The sequence below is a fragment of the Mus musculus genome, chromosome 7 (assembly GCF_000001635.26).
Source record: "Mus musculus strain C57BL/6J chromosome 7, GRCm38.p6 C57BL/6J".
NCBI classification, from domain to species: domain Eukaryota; kingdom Metazoa; phylum Chordata; class Mammalia; order Rodentia; family Muridae; genus Mus; species Mus musculus.
The window spans coordinates 76,709,462-76,727,174 of NC_000073.6; the positions used below are offsets into that span (position 1 = coordinate 76,709,462).

The window sequence follows — 17,713 nt, forward strand, 5'->3', positions numbered from 1 at the left end:
CGAGTCGAGCGGAAGGGACTTGTGCCCCAGATCAGGCCCGGGTAGCCTGCTTCCCTATGTACCGCAGTCTCAAGTTCTGCGCGATTGGATTGGGGCAAGCGCTGTGTTCCACTCACCGGAGGTCTTAGGGTCCCGTGGGGAGTCCTGTGTGGGCCCTTGCGGGTGTTGGGCAAGACTCTACTGGCAAGGTAGCCCGGGGCTCGAGTCTCGAGTCGAGCGGAAGGGACTTGTGCCCCAGATCAGGCCCGGTAGCCTGCTTCCCTATGTACCGCAGTCTCAAGTTCCGCGCGATTGGATTGGGGCAGGCGCTGTGTTCCACTCACCAGAGGTCTTAGGATCCCGTGGGGAGTCCCGTGTGGGCCCTTGCGGGTGTTGGGCAAGACTCTGCTGGCAAGGAAGCCCGGGGCTCGAGTCGAGCGGAAGGGACTTGTGCCCCAGATCAGGCCCGGGTAGCCTGCTTCCCTATGTACCGCAGTCTTAGGTTCCGCGCGATTGGATTGGGGCAGGCGCTGTGTTCCACTCACCAGAGGTCTTAGGATCCCGTGGGGAGTCCCGTGTGGGCCCTTGCGGGTGTTGGGCAAGACTCTGCTGGCATGGAAGCCCGGGGCTCGAGTCGAGCGGAAGGGACTTGTGCCCATACTCATACTTTTTAGTAGTGTAAAATATTTGTTTAACTACAGAAAATCTAAAAATATACAAAGCAAGAATACAGAAATTTAACATGCAGCTAGAGAAAATTGGGATGCAAAAAACTAGGGCTGGTCAGCCCAGAAGGGTGCAAGTCAAATAGAGAAATCCAACTTTGCCAAAGCCTAAAGAAGATAGTGGAGATATTGTTTAGAAGTTATAAAGACTCAGACAGAGAGAAAGCACGCCGGCAGGTAAACCCAACGAAACAGACAAGTTCAAAAATCGGCTGTTGAGAGGCATTGACTTGCTTCCTGTTTGTGAAGATTCACATGGGAGCCAGGAGACCCTTGACCCAGGGGATAGTCCAGCACAGCATCACCAGTGGAAGAAAGCTCTTAGACTACAACCAGGTCACAAGAAAACAGACAAATGATGAGCTGCCATGTTGCAGCCAGCCTGGCCCTTGGTCTGTTGCCAAGACCTGGGGCTTCAGGATTAGGAGAGCTATCGATTCCCATCCTCATGGCTCTTGCTATGTGAGTGCATGTTGAAAAAGGGATCTCAGAGCTCTTTGAAGAGCTCATTGATTTCCATTTACAACTCACACAAGCTGGAATGCCTTCTGCCGGAGGACAGCACAAGTGTGTGTGTGTGTGTGTGTGTGTGTGTGTATGTGTGTGTGTGTGTGTGTGTGTTTTCTTTCTCTAGAGCCCAATGGAATATGATTTTTGTCTATGTAACTGATTTTTCTGGTTATATTTGAATCCCACATCATATTTGTTTAATAAAAAGGCACAGAAAAAGAAGGAGGAATGATCACAGGCCCCTAAGACCCATATACGCTGAGCACGACAGTACTGTTTTATCATTGGCATTGTATTCCTCAGAAATGGCATTAAAAACTGACTTTTCTTTACTAATATATGTTTCTTGTTAAGAAACTAAATCTAAATCTATAAGTTTCTACTCCTGGCATTTGAATATTCTATGGGGTTCAAGCTACACCAGTCATTGCTATTGCAACTGTCAGAGAAGAATATAATATCCATAAATGTGTTGGAAGAAAAGTCATCTTAATCATTTCAATTCTGTTTCCTTTTATTTAGAATGACTCCTTGGTATCAGAATAAAGGTATCTCTTGAAAATATGTGTTTGGCTATGCCTTCTCCTGACACAGATAACTTACTTATAAATGAATTGCCAAAGTTTCTTAGATTGATTATATTGATTACATTGAAAAGCCAGGGCTACTTTTCACATCTCTCCTGTTGATGCATTCCATGTACTTTTTTAAGTACCATGGGGGTGGTAGGGCATTCAGGAACTTACATAAATGACAGGTGGGACCATCTGGATTTCCCAAACCAGTCTGAACATTTTGTACTTTTCCATGAGATGGGATGAGGGGAAAATAGGAAGAAGTTCCTAAATCAATGTTTCCCTTGAGATATCATGAACACTCTTGCTGTGAGTAGAAACACCGGGGTTGGTGATGGGGTTGAGGCAGGGGAGTAGGTTGATAAGAACTGGGAGGGAATGGGACAGTTGAATGGGTTTTGCTTGGCATTGGTCTCTGGGGGAGGGTCAAAAGTCAGTGCAGAGGCTTCAGATGAAGTTGGGTAGATGGTTTAAGTTTGTCTGGCATTTGGGAGGCAGCTTTACTTTCTTCAGTTTCCCAAAAGATTGTCCAAAGACAGTTTATCTTGTGAGTAGATAAAGGTGATAGAAATAGTTGACTGGTTCTTGCTCTTAAAGTAAAGCTTGCACAGATCAAAGTACAGTCAGACTCTGGGGTCAAGATCACCACTGATTCTCAAGTGAGGCAAGACTAGGCTAAACCTTTCTGTACTAAGGGTAACCACATGATGGGCAAGCATTCACACGACCCTGTGCTAAAAGTTTATCCAGACAACTTGGAAACCTGCTGTAGGTCAAAAAGACTAGTCGAGTCTTGCCTTCTTGTAGACAAAGAGGGTTTGCTGATGTAGCTCCCCTGGCTGGCACATGGTATAGATAAACAGTGTAGCAAGGCCTCAGACTGAGAAGTTGGAAGGGCTGAGTTTAAAAGTGGCATAGGAGCTACTGATACACTCCCTTCTACATGTATAAATGGAGGTGGGGTGTAATCATTTCAGCCCTGAAGCACCTGCCTGCTCCCTGCAGAACTCTGTCTTGGTGTCAAGCTTACCACTCAGGGACTGCCAACCAGTGACATAGAGTAGGAAATAGTTAATGCAGGACCCTAGAAATACATTCTCTATTTGCCAATTTACAATCATTATATTATTCCTTTTTAACGGTGGAGCCACTGTTTTTGAATGTTTGATTGTAAAAAACTTTTAGAGCCATAGTGATGAGAGTTTGAGATGCAGCATGATTCTTTTTCTATGGGCATCCAAGATGTTTACCCTCCTGTAACATTGGCAGAAGTGAAATGGTAGCATCCATCATCTTTGGGAGACATTTATACTAATTGTGGATGAGTATAAGATCTTAGCATGGTAATTGGCCCATTTCAGACATTCTAATAGATATAAAGCATTAAAAATATTGAGTTAGTGGTAATCATTCAATATGAAAGAAAGCCAAATACTGAACTTTATATTTTGGGTTATTTTATATGAGATTTTCCAATGTAATTGAAAAGAAAAAAAACTTTATGTTGCCTGTGGCTAATCTCATCCATCATTGGATGCCACTTACAAGTTAGGTAACATGTTACCTATGGAGAAAGTGCAGTTAAATATTGTTATCTATGAATTGTGCATCCAAAGATTCTAGCAAGTGTAGATTGAAATATTTAGGAAAATAGTTGTGCTGAACATTGCAAATTTTGTTTTCCTGCCACTATTACCTAAAAACTGAATAGCAATATATACATTGTTATAACTATAAAGCATCTATGATATATTAGGTATTTTAGGCAGTATAAAGATCATGTAAAGTATTTGGAAGCATTATATAACTTATATGCAAGCATAATGTTGTTTGCATAAGGAATTCAATAATTTATGGATTTTTTTTTTGGTGTCAGTGAGGGCTCCTGAAACAGATGCTTTGTAGATACTTGGAGAAGGCTATATAGGAGTGAGGACTGTATCTGGGAAATGCAGTTTGTAAAAAGGGTTCTTGGAAGGTAATTACATATGTCACTAATATCATTTCCCCTATTGAGATATTTACTATTCTCAAAACCTGGATTGAATGCTGCCTGCCCAAGACTGTGTACCAGTGGAATCTCTAGGGCTTTGTGAGCCTTGGTTGGCTTAATTGGAAGTGTTGCTCTTTGGGGATTCCATCACATTCTCCAGAACTTGCCTTCTCCCAGATCCAGCCTTGCTTTCATTTTCCTGTGGCAATTTTATAAATAATGCAGAGGTCTCAAGGCAGAGAAGGAGCAATGAGACCCAGATGTCAAGATCGGAAAACACAGCAGCTCAAAGCTAGCGAGCAAAGCAGAGTGGTAAACACAATCAGATCTAGGTGAGCCATGGGGAGCTGGGGAAACGCCAAGGGAAGCGTTTGAACAGGGCTAACCTCATGAAGATGGAGGCCCAATTAGCTTGCAGAGAAACCAGACTTGGAATGGGAAGGAGTGTGCAGAGCATAGCAATGTTAGCCTGATCAAATTCTTTGCTGGACGAGGAATAACAGTACTAATATTTTCATGAATTATATTAACCTTATAATTAATCTCAGAAAAAATTCCTTGGGAGATTCCTAGGGAGAGGGATAGGGAGTAGAGCTTTAATCCAAAGTGCATCATTTACCTTGGATGAAGAAGAAATTAAGGCTCTGGGAGGTGAATCAGTTCAGAAGTAAAAATCAAGCACTTTAGCCAAAGCAAAGCTAAACAACACTGTATGAAGGCTTGAAATCCCCATTTCATTTCTTCTTCTTTTTTTTCTTTTTTCTTTTTTGTCTTGGAGAATAGTATAATTATTGGCTATTAATTTAAACCTTAAATTCAGGTATAATTACCAACTTCATTCTCACAATGTCTTTAAACCCACTTACTCTTCAAGTCCTGCGAATTTCTCCCCCTTACAAACATTCCTTTCTGTATTATTTTAAAAATTAATTTTAATTTGCATGCGTGTGTTTGTGTGTTTGTGTGTGTGTGTGTGTGTGTGTGTGTGTGTGTGTGTGTGTGTGTGTGTGTGTGTGTGTGTGCGTGCGCACGTACCATGGTGTAGAGGTAAGAGAACAATTTCTGAAGTTTGTTCTTTCCTCCCATCATAAGTTCCAGGCATAGAACTCAGGTCCTCGGGCTTGCATTTCCTGTGTTTTGCTCTCTTAGCATTGCACCAGCCCGAGCTTCCTTTTTCTAGATACTCTTCTCTGTTGATTTCAGCTATGCCTTTGTCATGACTCTTGTTTGATCTCTATTCTGGGATCCAGTCTAAAGCTCGAACCTTTGGATGTGATCCTGGTTTTTCTTTTGTCTCAAAAGCTATAAAACCTCCTTCGCCATCTCCCCGGGAAACTATCCCAATACCATAGAATGCCACATAACTGCACTAATAACCAGCCTACTGCCCATGTCTCTAGCTTCTAAAAATCCAGTTCTTATTCACATTCTGATTATTCTGAATTATTGCATTTCCACAAAGGCATCTCTCATTCTTCCCTCTTTTCCATTTACCTCGTAAGATTCATCTGACATTGTAACATATCTCTGTGGCTTGCAGGACCACCATAGTGCACTCCTGCTGACGTGCCAGTCCTTGGAATGACATGTAAAACATTCCTCTCTAGAATTAGGAAATATAGTTTTAGTTTGATTTCTATAGAGTTAAGTTTGTCCTTACCCTAGATTTCTCCTCTGGCTACCATGTTCATTAGCTTTTGGAATCATCCGCACCAAATAGCTTCTGGAATGTATCAAATTAGAAAGGAAGAAATGGTGTTTGTGTATTAAGGCAAATTTGGATTCAAATATTTACTCATATACTCAATAATTGAAACTTGAGTGAGTTATTTATTTGAAATTCAATGTTCTTATTTAAAATGGGGAGTATGATGCCTATCTCATCATGGGATATGCACTGCTATAATCATCATGAGATACTCATTGTTATAACTTCATAATAACATTTACAATTTTTTAGCACATGACTATACAATTAAATGTTCTATAACATCCATTTTGTATAATTTCTTACCATGCCAGCTGGTGCCTCATAAGTGTTGGATAACTATTAACTATTTATTATTGTTGCTGTGGAGAGCAAGACTGAATTATGCTAAAATTTTAATTTTTTCTGCCACATAGCAGGCAAGCATATTTTTTCATTGAATACATTGATGAGTGAGATAAGGTTGCTCACTGATCTGAGTGTTGTGGTCTCCAAACTGGACACAGTCACTACTAGTCTGGCAAATACTTTTACTGGAAGAAAACACAAGTATCAAATCTTCAAGTAGAGAAGAAAAAGCTTTCCTCAACTGAAATAAGTTGATAATTTGCTTTGTAATTGCCCCCTGCAATTTGAAGGAGCACATGTTTCTTATAATTAACAGTCATTTATTTTTAGGGATGTCATTTGAGCAGCGAGCAGAACAATGTCTCCATTTCTTTCCTCCTGAATCCTCTGAGGCCACCGGAATCCTAGGGCTTAGCACTGTTCATTCCCACAGGTGAATAGGTGTATAATTTGTCATTTACCTCAGCTTTCAGAGTCTGTAAGGATCAGAAAGGAAAAAAATAACAGCTTTTATCTCTATCTGAATCCAGCATTTAAGGAGCTCCTGTCACTGAGCAGCCTTCTGGCTTTATTGAGAAATCTGTTGCTAAGACACAGACTTAATTTGTTTGCACACTTTTCATAAGAATGGTGCATGTTTATTCACACAGAAAAACCAAGATGTAAGAGATAAAGGTTGGTGGAAAGTTCACAATAGTAGGCGATTATACCTTAAACCGTTATTTTATTGGATCTTTTAGAAAAAAAAGGTTTTTCAGACTATGATCTTGGGACCAGGACCATCAGTCTCACATGGGAGCTTGTTAAAAAGTCAAATTCCTTAGCCTTACTGGGACTCACTTGAATCTCAGAGTTGCTGGAGCAGGGCTCCAGTGTCTGCTTTGATATGTCCTCCATGTTTTTCTGATGCATGTCAGTATCTGAGACTCATGGACCTGTAACATAGGCTAGAGCATCGTCTCTATCTCATCCATCAATGGGAGGTTAAAACCAAGATGTAACCTCAGTCAGGATGGATGGTTTGAAAGAAGATGATCATTTTTAAGGCCCCTCACAACTCCTCCATGTACCCCCCAATCTGATAACTCAGATGAAATATGAACATAATATTAGAAAATAAATGCACACCATGCTCAAGAAGGAAACAGTTTACAAGACAAAAAAAATCATAAAGGTTTGCTAACAAATCCTATGAAACCCAGGAAATACATGCAGGAATACAGCCCTAGGATGCATTACTAATGAGAGCAGACCATACTGTTAGATTTGGGCTGACATCACTGATAAAAGACCATAGTACAGAGCCCTTTCATTAGCTTGAATAACTGCTTATGAATTCGCAAGCTTAACCCAGTGGTTCTGTTTTCCTAATGCTTCAACCCTTTAATATAGTTCCTCAGGTTATGGTGACACCCCCCCCCCCACATAAAATTATTTTGTCGCTACGTACTGTAAGTTTACAGTTGTGAATGAATTTTCCTGTAGATATATGATATGTGACCTCTGTGGGACTGAGACCCACAGACAGATTAAGAACCACTGGCTTCGTCAGGTATTTGGCTGACACCCTTGCTCAGTACTCACTCATATTTAGTTAGGGTGTGATGCTTGATTTTCCTCAGCACTGGGAGAAGTGAAAGCTTGGGAGATAGAAACCGTACTGCATTTATCTCCTGACACCTATGCCTACCACCTGGCTATATCGTAAAGTACTAACAGTGCACCAGTGAAGGGAACATCTTTATCCTTGAAGAAACTCTGAAGCCATTCCTCAATAAAGGCCAGGTCTGGTTTGAAGCAGATGCCATTATTGATGTAGGTCTTTGGTTTGGATGGAATATGGAATTCCAAAGTAAAAGAGTAAAGGAATGGCCTTAACTATCAAATGCAACATAGATGTAGAAGCCAGCAAACAATCTTTATTCAGTATTTCTGGCATTGTCTTCTAGTAAACATTTAGTGACTCACATTATGAATATATTAGAACTGAAATTTACCATTATGCTCATTGTTTTATATTTGTTTCATGCATTTGTACAGATTTCAATCCTGTTTGTTATGGCAAGGATTTTTGAGAGAACAATATATATCTTTGATTTTTATTCATGCACCTTGAAATCATTCAATATTCACCCATTCTTCATAACTGCCATCTTGATGAATCAGTCTACCTTCAACTAATATGTTAACTCATGCACACTCTACCGACCTTATACAAATACACTGGAAATTTATTTTTTCTTGTATTTTATGATGTTGTCCTGGCACATTTACTTTCATATACACTGCAGCTCTTCTCCACATTATTACTCTGTGCACTGGAATGTCATTTACATGTTACAAGAATTAGGATAGGGAAAATAGTTTCTTCACCATTACATGTTCATCTTTTTATCTGGTACTTTCCCCATAAATGACAGATAGAGACTGCAATTTGGGAAACCACAATGATTTTTGGCTCTAAGTACATCTGTGTCAGGAAAGGGATAGGTACTTGTACTCTTGGAGGCCATATTTTTATATTCTCTAATGACTTTTTCCTGTGTGATCAGCAAGGCTAATGGGAAAATAAATACCTCTTACAGAAGAGTGAAGACGCTATATTGGGGTCTTATCCAAGACTTGGCTGAGCAGGGTGTAGTCTTTCCAGTGACATTTCTAGATTGTTATGGAAAACTACCTACTGTGTGTATCATATTCATCTGTTTCTATCTGAGTGTCTTATGGGAATCTTATATCTGCATTCAAATAAGGGAGATTTTCCTTTTTTTTTTTTAATTGCAGGGAAAGAAGGTTCATATGGAATCTAGAAATTATAATGAGCTCTAGACTGGAAGACTGCCACTCTTATATGGTAGAATTCTTGATGCATCTTCTTTAAGGAAGGAGCCTTGTATACTTTGCTTGTCATATGGTAGAAAGCATGTTAATTTTGACACAAATAACATATTATTGTAACACTTAACCCTTTTTAGATAACAAAGGACCTTCATGTTTCATGTCTTAAACAAAATCTATGTTTTAAAGTTAATGATTTTGAGTAAGACTCATCTATGTTAACTGGATGATTCTTCTGCTCAGATGAGGGTGGCCAGGAAAGAAACATATTAAACCCCTTGACAGCAATAGAACACAGGAATTACGGAAGTCCTCACATGTGAGGATGAGGAGAATTTGGTGTCATCTTTTGTATTTCATAATTTTTCTTATTATTAACCTATCTTTATCATGATTTTCTGACACTAACAACTTTCTTGTGACTTGCCAAGAAAATACGTAAAAAGAATGTATTTCTCCTCCATACCAATGAGGCTGCTGGCCACGTGGCTTTCTGTAATCAATATGAGCAGATAGATGTTTGCTTTGTTTTCAGAAAGGCTTCAGCAGGTACAATAAGAGTCTATCCTTAGTATTGCTTTTCCATTTGCTCCAAACTAGCATGTATCAAATTAGGGCTTCTCCCTCATCTTAAATTCTAGAGTGAATTTATATAGTGTAGCCTCATAGCTCTTCTGTGGCATGAATTAAAGAAATAAACTGAGTTTTGAAAACCATTGAGTTTTAGGGGTCATTAATTTTCACATCAGTACTTGGGGAAAAATCCTGATTGTTCTTTATACATTTGATTATAGTCCCTTAAAGCAGCTCTTTTCTGTTTACTTTTCAACTTTCAAATTTTCATGTGTATTTTTTTATAAACTGCTGCAGTTTCTATTTTCTTTCTTGGCTATGATTCTATGTCCTCCCAATCATATGGGATTTTTTTTTTCAGAAAAACTAATTGTGACATGCATTTCTTCACATTCTGTTTCCCGCTAAGAGCTCAGGAATCTACCTTTTTTTCTCTGAGAGCTTTCACAATGCGGCTGTTCCAGAGTCACCATGGCTCCCGCATGGCTGAGTAAACAGCATCTTTCTGACATCTCTGATATCTCAGACAAGTAAGGGACCAGCACATTAACCTGGATTTGTTTTCTCTCTTTTTTTAATTTAATTTTAATTAGGTATTTTCCTCATTTACATTTCCAATGCTATCCCAAAAGTCCCCCATACCCTCCCCCTCCCCACTCCCCCATCCACCCACTCCCACTTCTTGGCCCTGGCGTTCCCCTGTACTGAGGCATATAAAGTTTGAAAGACCAATGGGTCTCTCTTTCCACTGATAGCCGACTAGGCCATCTTCTGATACACATGCAGCTAGAAACACGAGCTCTGGGGGGTACTGGCCTTTTTGTCTTATTGATGGTGTCTTTTGCCTTACAGAAGCTTTGCAATTTTATGAGGTCCCATTTGTCGATTCTCGATTTTACAGCACAAGCCATTGCTTTTCTATTCAGGAATTTTTCCTCATGTGCCCATATCTTCGAGGCTTTTCCCCACTTTCTCCTCTATAAGTTTCACTGTCTCTGGTTTTATGTGGAGTTCCTTGATCCACTTAGATTTGACCTTAGTACAGGGGAATAGATCAATTCGCATTCTTCTACTTGATGTGCCAGCACCATTTGTTGAAAATACTGTCTTTTTTTCACTGGATGGCTTTAGCTCCCTTGTCAAAGTTCAAGTGACCATAGGTGTATGGGTTCATTTCTGGGTCTTCAGTTCTATTCCATTGGTCTACTTGTCTGTTGCTATACCAGTACCATACAGTTTTTATCACAATTGCTCTGTAGTACAGCTTTAGGTCAGGCATGGTGATTCCACCAGAGGTTCTTTTATCCTTGAGAAGAGTTTTTGCTATCCTACGTCTTTTGTTATGTTTTCTCTTCTGTTGCTTATTTTAGGTCTTCTGTGATTTCCATGGTCACTCCCAAAAGAAGAATGTATTCCTTTATGGTTGCAGCATGAAAGAAACTTTGTGGCAAGCAGGCTGTACTGTGGGTGAATCTGCCCTCTTGGAGGATGTCAGCTACAGGGTAAGTCATTCTATGGTATATAGTATGGTATATTATGATGACAACATTACTGTGAGTACACATTACCACTCATCTTTGTTTGTAAACAGAAGCTTTACCACTGACCTATATCTTTAGTTTATAGCTATATCTTTTTCCCTTAAAATAACCATTTTATTATACCAGTACAGTTATAATGTAAGCACAATAGATATTTCTGTGTTCTTTCTACAATTGTATTGAATTATGTCACACTATCTGGTAACTTTATTTCTTGTCTTCTCTATGACACAGGGAGTTGGTGACAAGAAGCCTTATTTTTTAATGTCTGGCTTTATAATTATTAACTGTGTGAATTATCATCTGCCACCTCTAAAATAAAGACAGTATACCGTTTCTTTTACAAAGATTATGGGATGATCCTGAATACAAAAGAACCTTAAGCAAATATGCAGGAGTGAGTGCACCCAGGCCCTCATCAACTCCCATCTCTGCATGCATATTCTTTGCAAAGCAGAATAGTTTTCCTATTCATTGAACTTAATTTTCTATTACATGGGCTCTGGTGGTATGGACTACTCTATATTCAACTACAGCAGAAATGAAGTTAAGAAGGAAAACAGGGAGGGTGTCTTAATTAGGGTTTTACTTCTGTGAACAGATGCCATGATCAAGGCAAGTCTTATAAAAGACAACATTAAATTGGGGCTAGCTTACAGATTCCACTATCATCAAGGCAGGAACATGGCAGCATTCAGGCAGGCATGGTACAAGAGGAGCTGAGTGTTTTACATCTTTGTCTGAAGACTACTAGCAGAATACTGACTTCTAGGCAGCTAGGAGTATAGCCAGTGCCCACAGTGACATACCTACTCTAACCAGGTCACAGCAACTCCAACAAGGCCATACCTCCAAATAGTGCCACTCTATGGGATAAGCATATATATGAGTGGGAACCATTCCATGTGAGGATAATGTAACTGCTTATGAGACATAAAGAGGAGATAAAATTTGCAAAGTTGTCCAGATGCAAAATAAAGACTAGACTTTATTTCAAATTTCTGAAGAAAAGAAAGACAACTGTGATGATACCAAGTTCTGCTAAATCTTTTTTTCTAAGTACTACAATTTACTCTACACAAAGTAGATTCATCTCTAAGGCTAATGATGGTATTAAAAGAGAAATAAAAGCCCATAAAACTAAGTATGAATAGTGACCAGAGGACTTAATCTTAGTACTAGGAGGCTGACGTTGAAGGATGCTGAGTTGTAAACCATCTTGTGCTATATAGCGAGACCCACTCTCAAACAAAACAAAAACAAACACATAAAGACAAGTAAATAAACAGATTACAGTGATTAGCCACCAGAAGCCTAATTGCATTATATTACTTAGATGACAATCACCTTGGAAGCTCATACCAAACTTTAATGAATGACCTTATGCATAATGCAGGTGCTTATAAAATATATCATTAAAACATATATATAGAGGTTGGTTTGGCTTTTATTCTTTTCTTAAAACAGGTAAAAATATTCGTGGACAGTTCTCTACATGGAAAAGTAAGAAGAAATAGAATCTAAGAGCTCTCTGTACAAAGAGAATATGAGGCTGAGCAGAGAGGCTGGGCATCACAGTTGTCTTAGTTCCTTCTCTTTCACTAAGTTAAGATATACCAACCAACAGTGTCTGGGTTTGGTGGTTGTATATGGGATGGATCCCTGGGTGGGTCAGTCTCTAGATGGTCTTTCCTTCTGTCTCAGCTCTGAACTTTGTCTCTGTAACTCCTTCCATGGGTATTTGCTCACAGTTATCTATTGGATAGAACATAGGGCCCCTAATGAAGGAGCTAGAGAAAGTATCCAAGGAGCTAAAGGGGTCTGCAACCCTATAGGAGGAACAACAATATGAACTAACCAGTACCCCGCCCCCCCCCCCAAAGCTGTGTCTCTAGTTGCATATGTAGCAGAGGATGGCCTAGTTGGGCATCAATGAGAGGTGAGGCCCTTGGTCTTGCAAAGATTATATGCCCCAGTACAGAGGAATGCTAGGGCCAGGAAGTTGGCGTGGGGGCATTGGGAAGCAGGGTGGGGGAGGGTATAGGGGACTTTGAGGACAGTATTTGAAATGTAAATGAAGAAAATATCTAATGAAAAATGTCCAAAGTAAGATACACCAACCAAAACAAAATTAGGGATACAATGTTTTTATAGCTCACACTTTGTGAGGGACAATATGTCTTGACAAGGAAGTCAAGGGAACAGAAGTTAAAATTCTGGTAACATCACATCCCTAGTCAGGAAGCAAGAAAAGAAAGATACATACTTATACTTGGCTCAGTTTATTTTTATACAGTCTAGGATCTCGGCGCAAGGGATGGTGCTGCTCACAGTGAGTCAGTCTGCCAACCTCAACCAATCCAATGAAGAGAATTCCCTGCAAAAATGAAGGAATGCTCAAAAGCCCTTTCTGTAGCTCATCAGGCTCACAGTTGAGATTAACCATCTGAATGACCAATTGCACAGTGGACTCTTATCTTCTGTATTTCACTTTTATTGCATGATGATAATGTTTATGTTATATATTAGTTTATTAATACATCCAACATTTCAAGCTCACTTCTGTGTCAAGTAAGGCAAAAGATTTGACAAGGGAGAGGTAGACAGATAATAGTTTCTGCCTCTGAGAACAAGTTATGGAGTGTTTGATAGCAATGTTATTAAAATATTAGCCCATCTGCACATTGACAGTCATCTATAGGATATCTTGTTTTAGGTTGTCAGTTGCCAGTGTCTCATTTTTTCTTCCCTATAAAATGATAAAGTCAGAGTTTGTAAGAAATGAATAAAATTGAGTTTGTTGGTACTCTGGAGTTCTTCAAGGATTATTCCTGGCTATTAAGCAATGGATGTAAGGGGAACATGAGTAATGTTGAGCTTGTTCTCGCATCTTCCATACTTACAGACTCATTTTGTAGTTCCTGCTCAATATTTGTCTCCTTCCACCATCGGTATTTTAAATCTAAGGCACTGTGATCTATAACTGATGGCCTTGATTGTGGTGTTTAGCCTAAAATATGTTTTGCCTCTGTGCAAATAGATTTTTGAGAATCGAAAGGATGTGTTCACTTTGTCACAAGGAGTTGGAGACCTTGGAAAGACCCTTTATGCAAGACATGTTTATAGTCCTCACTGTTACCAGGAGTCACAGCCTTGAGTGTGAATTTTCATATCAAACAAAGCAACTCTTACCGGAGAAATTCTGTCCTTTAATATCAGTGTCAAAATGATAAACACATTTCACACACACTCAAAATATTTATTCAATTTTATTAATCAATCATATTGGGACTTCTAATTATAATATTAAAAACAGGTCAGTGAATGTATTCTTCAAAACACAATTATGAAAGGAGACAAAATTAATAAAAGATGTAATTTTAAGCCTCTTTAAAATGACCGGATACATGTGAAGAAATAGCCAGTCTTGAAAACTCCTAGAGTTTTGTGCAGGAACAGATCAAATCTGACTTACTTAATGGGATTTCCTTAAACATTTTTTTTTTCAAGACAGGGTCTTTCTGTATAGCCCTGGTTGTCCTGGAACTCACTTTGTAGACAAGGCTGGCCTCGAACTCAGGCATCCACCTGCCTCTGCGCCTGAGTGCTGGGATTAAAGGTGTGCGCCACCACACCCCGCTCCCTTAAACATTTTTTAATTTACTCATCAAGATATATAACTCAGGGCAAGGCAGAGTAAGGAACATGCTTAGTTACAGTAGACCTTAGGTAGTAGGAGTATGGGGAGTTTACAACTCTGAGCTGAATAGTGAGACCCTGTGTCAAACCAAAGGTAAACAAATGAGCAGCTTTGAAAATGCCATCAGAGCTCTCAGCCACTAAACCACCAACTAAAGAATACACATGGAGGGACCACGGCTCCAGCTGCATATGTAGCAGAGGATGGCCTTGTCAGGCATCAATAGGAGGATGCCCTTGGTTCTGTGAAGTCTTGATGCCCCAGTGTAGGAGAATGCCAGGGCGGTAAGGCAGGAGTGGGTAGGGGGTGGGAGCACCCTCATAGAAGGAGGAGAAGGGGGGTGGGATTAGGAGTTTCCAGAGGGGAAACCAGGAAAGGGGATAACACTTCAAATGTAAATAAATAAAATATCATAAAAAAGAAATTTATGAAAACCAAATTATCGCTATCTGATAATTTCAAGATTTGTTGACTTTGGTAACATATATAGACAACCTTAGTTCTTTTTCTTGGTTTTAGGTATTTACCTTTATAAAATTCTCATCAATTTAAAATTTTAAAGCAATAATGATAGGATATTAAATTTTCACTGAAAACATTATGCTATAAACTCTTCAGAAAAAAAATTATTTTCATTTTAACTCTTAAAATATGAAATACAAAACTGTCACAAATTTGACTATATGTAAAATTAAATGTATTTATGATTAAAAAAAAATATCACCAATATTGTGGGAGGTCTGAACTAGACACTTCTTGCCACTAAATGAAGCCTCCAAATCTGGAATAGGTTACATCTAATTGAGTTTTTGGGCAAAGGGTTCTCATGAAAGCCCCCAAACAACCCAGATTAATGCCAAGGATATTGGTTGCTTTCCACACACTGATAGTAAAGCTTGATTGCTGAAAAGAATACCTAAACAACTCATTGTACATGACAAATTTGACATAAGGCCTACATAGAACCTTTACTTCTACAGGCTAGTGTTCATGGTACTAGAAGGTCTTCAGAATTCTACCAAAAGATAAATTAAACACCAACCCAGCTAAAAATCCTTTAATCTCAATGGTAAGTTGCCTAATATAGTGGCATAGAAGTTGTGGGAGTGATCATTCACCATCTGTTTGGAATTCAGGCCACTCCATGAAACTGAACTCATGGCTGACACTTCTAGATGTACCATGGACCTAAGGGACACAAAATACTACTGTTCTGCTGAAAGAACATAACAATAAAATGACTCCTAATGACATTCTATTATATTCATAGATTTATGTCTTGCTCAGCCACCATCAGAAAGCTTCCTTTTGTACACATGGGAACAAATAGAGCCATACCATTGGAGAATACAAAGTGGAGAGAGTTAGAGACTCTGAAACACTCAGCCATAAATGAGATATCTCCAACAAATTATCTACTCAAGGCTCAGGGAATCTGTGGAAGAGGAAATGGAAAGATGGTAAGAGCCAGTGGGGATGGAAGATACCATGGAAACAAGGGCTTCTAGACAAAACAGGATGGATGCTATATTAACTTATAAAGATTGTAGCATCATGTAAAAGGCCTGAAGAAATCTAAGCCAAATGGGAGTGCCAGTAATGAGAGAGGAGCCAGATACAAGCTCTCTTTCCTAACCCAAAGCTATCTCAGTTGATAATTACTCACAAAGGGAAAATTACTTTTCTCCAATAGAATCGTACTAGGTATACAAACTATACTTAAGGAAAGGCATTATGTCAAGCAATAGATGGCTAAACATAAAATTAAATCAATAATTTGGGAGGAATTTTGTTGTATAATGCTTTGTGAATTTTTTTGACTTTACAGGTCTTTTGCTAATATAGTATGGTTTCTAATTTTTTATGAGTTTTTGTATATAAAAATGTGTATGTCTTTGTGTCTCTTTGTGGTTTTTATTTTGCCCTTTTTTATGCTTTTGTTTCTCCTTTTGTTTGTTTTGTTTTTTTTTTGTCCTGTTCTAGTTTTACTTCTTTTATCTAATTTTATTTTATTGTATTGTATTACTTTTTGATCCTTGTTTGCTTCCTTTCCTAATGACACTGAGAAAGAATGTGTATTTGGTTGGGTGAGGAGTTGTGAAGGATGCAGAGGGAGTTGAGGCAGGGAAATAATAAGAATATAGTGTATGAAAAAAAACTATTTTAAATGTTAAAAAGGCCAAGATAAGAATATACACAGACTTTTCTCTTCCACATACAAGGACATAGAGACACAGGAACAGAGAAGTCGGATAGGCAAAATAAGTTACAAGACCTAGATACAATAAATGAGAGGCTAATGTACGGCCTCTAAATAATCTGGTGTTATAGGAAAATAGGCATATGTGCAGAGGAAGCCTCAGAGCTCACTGAATAGGAAAAAACCCCAAAGATTTGAAAATTAGCCACTTGTCCTCCAAACTCGCCTATAAACCAATCACAACAAGGAGAAGCTGAATAGGTTCAAAATGTTAGAGGACAAGTTTTATCTATTTATTAGCTAGTCACCATGTTGAGAAGATACAGACAAGTAATAAATTTAAATATGTATTTTAAAAACTCATACTGTGGTACATATTACAATAAAATAAGGAGATTTTTCAGGTTAATCTAGAGAAATAGTAAAATTCTTTTTTTAAACTGTGAAATATTTTTTTAATCTTTTTTATTAGGTATTTTCATCCTTTACATTTCCAATGCTATCCCAAAAGTCCCCCATACCCTCCCCCCCAATTCCCTACCCACCCATTCCCATTTTTTTGGCCCTGGTGTTCCCCTGTACTGGGGCATATAAAGTTTGTGTGTCCAATGGGCCTCTCTTTCCAGTGATGGCCAACTAGGCCATCTTTTGATACATATGTAGCTAGAGTCAAGAGCTCTGGGGTACTGTTTAGTTCATAATGTTGTTCCATCTATAGGGTTGCAGGTCCCTTTAGCTCCTTGGGTACTTTCTCTCTCTCCTCCATTGGGAGCCCTGTGATCCATCCAATAGCTGACTGTGAGCATCCACTTCTGTGTTTGCTAGGTCCCGGCATAGTCTCTCAAGAGACAGCTATATCAGGGTCCTTTCAGCAAAATCGTGCAAGTGTATGCAATGGTGTCAGGGTTTGGAAGCTGATTATGGGGTGGATCCCTAGATATGGCAGTCTCTAGATGGTCCATTCTTTTGTCACAGCTCCAAACTTTGTCTCTATAACTCCATCCATGGGTGTTTTGTTCCCAA

The 17,713-nt window shown here is 39.0% G+C and overlaps 1 protein-coding gene across 2 annotated transcripts in view; it reads left to right on the forward strand.

Moving 5' to 3' along the window:
• The window catches only part of Agbl1 (ATP/GTP binding protein-like 1), an 895,108-nt gene that overhangs the window by 479,871 nt on the left and 397,524 nt on the right, over positions 1–17,713 (forward strand). For both annotated transcript variants that reach the window (XM_017322251.1, NM_001199224.1), the window contains exon 20: positions 10,620–10,751. In XM_017322251.1, the coding sequence (XP_017177740.1) occupies positions 10,620–10,751 (132 nt within the window). The remainder of the gene's footprint in view (positions 1–10,619; positions 10,752–17,713) is intronic.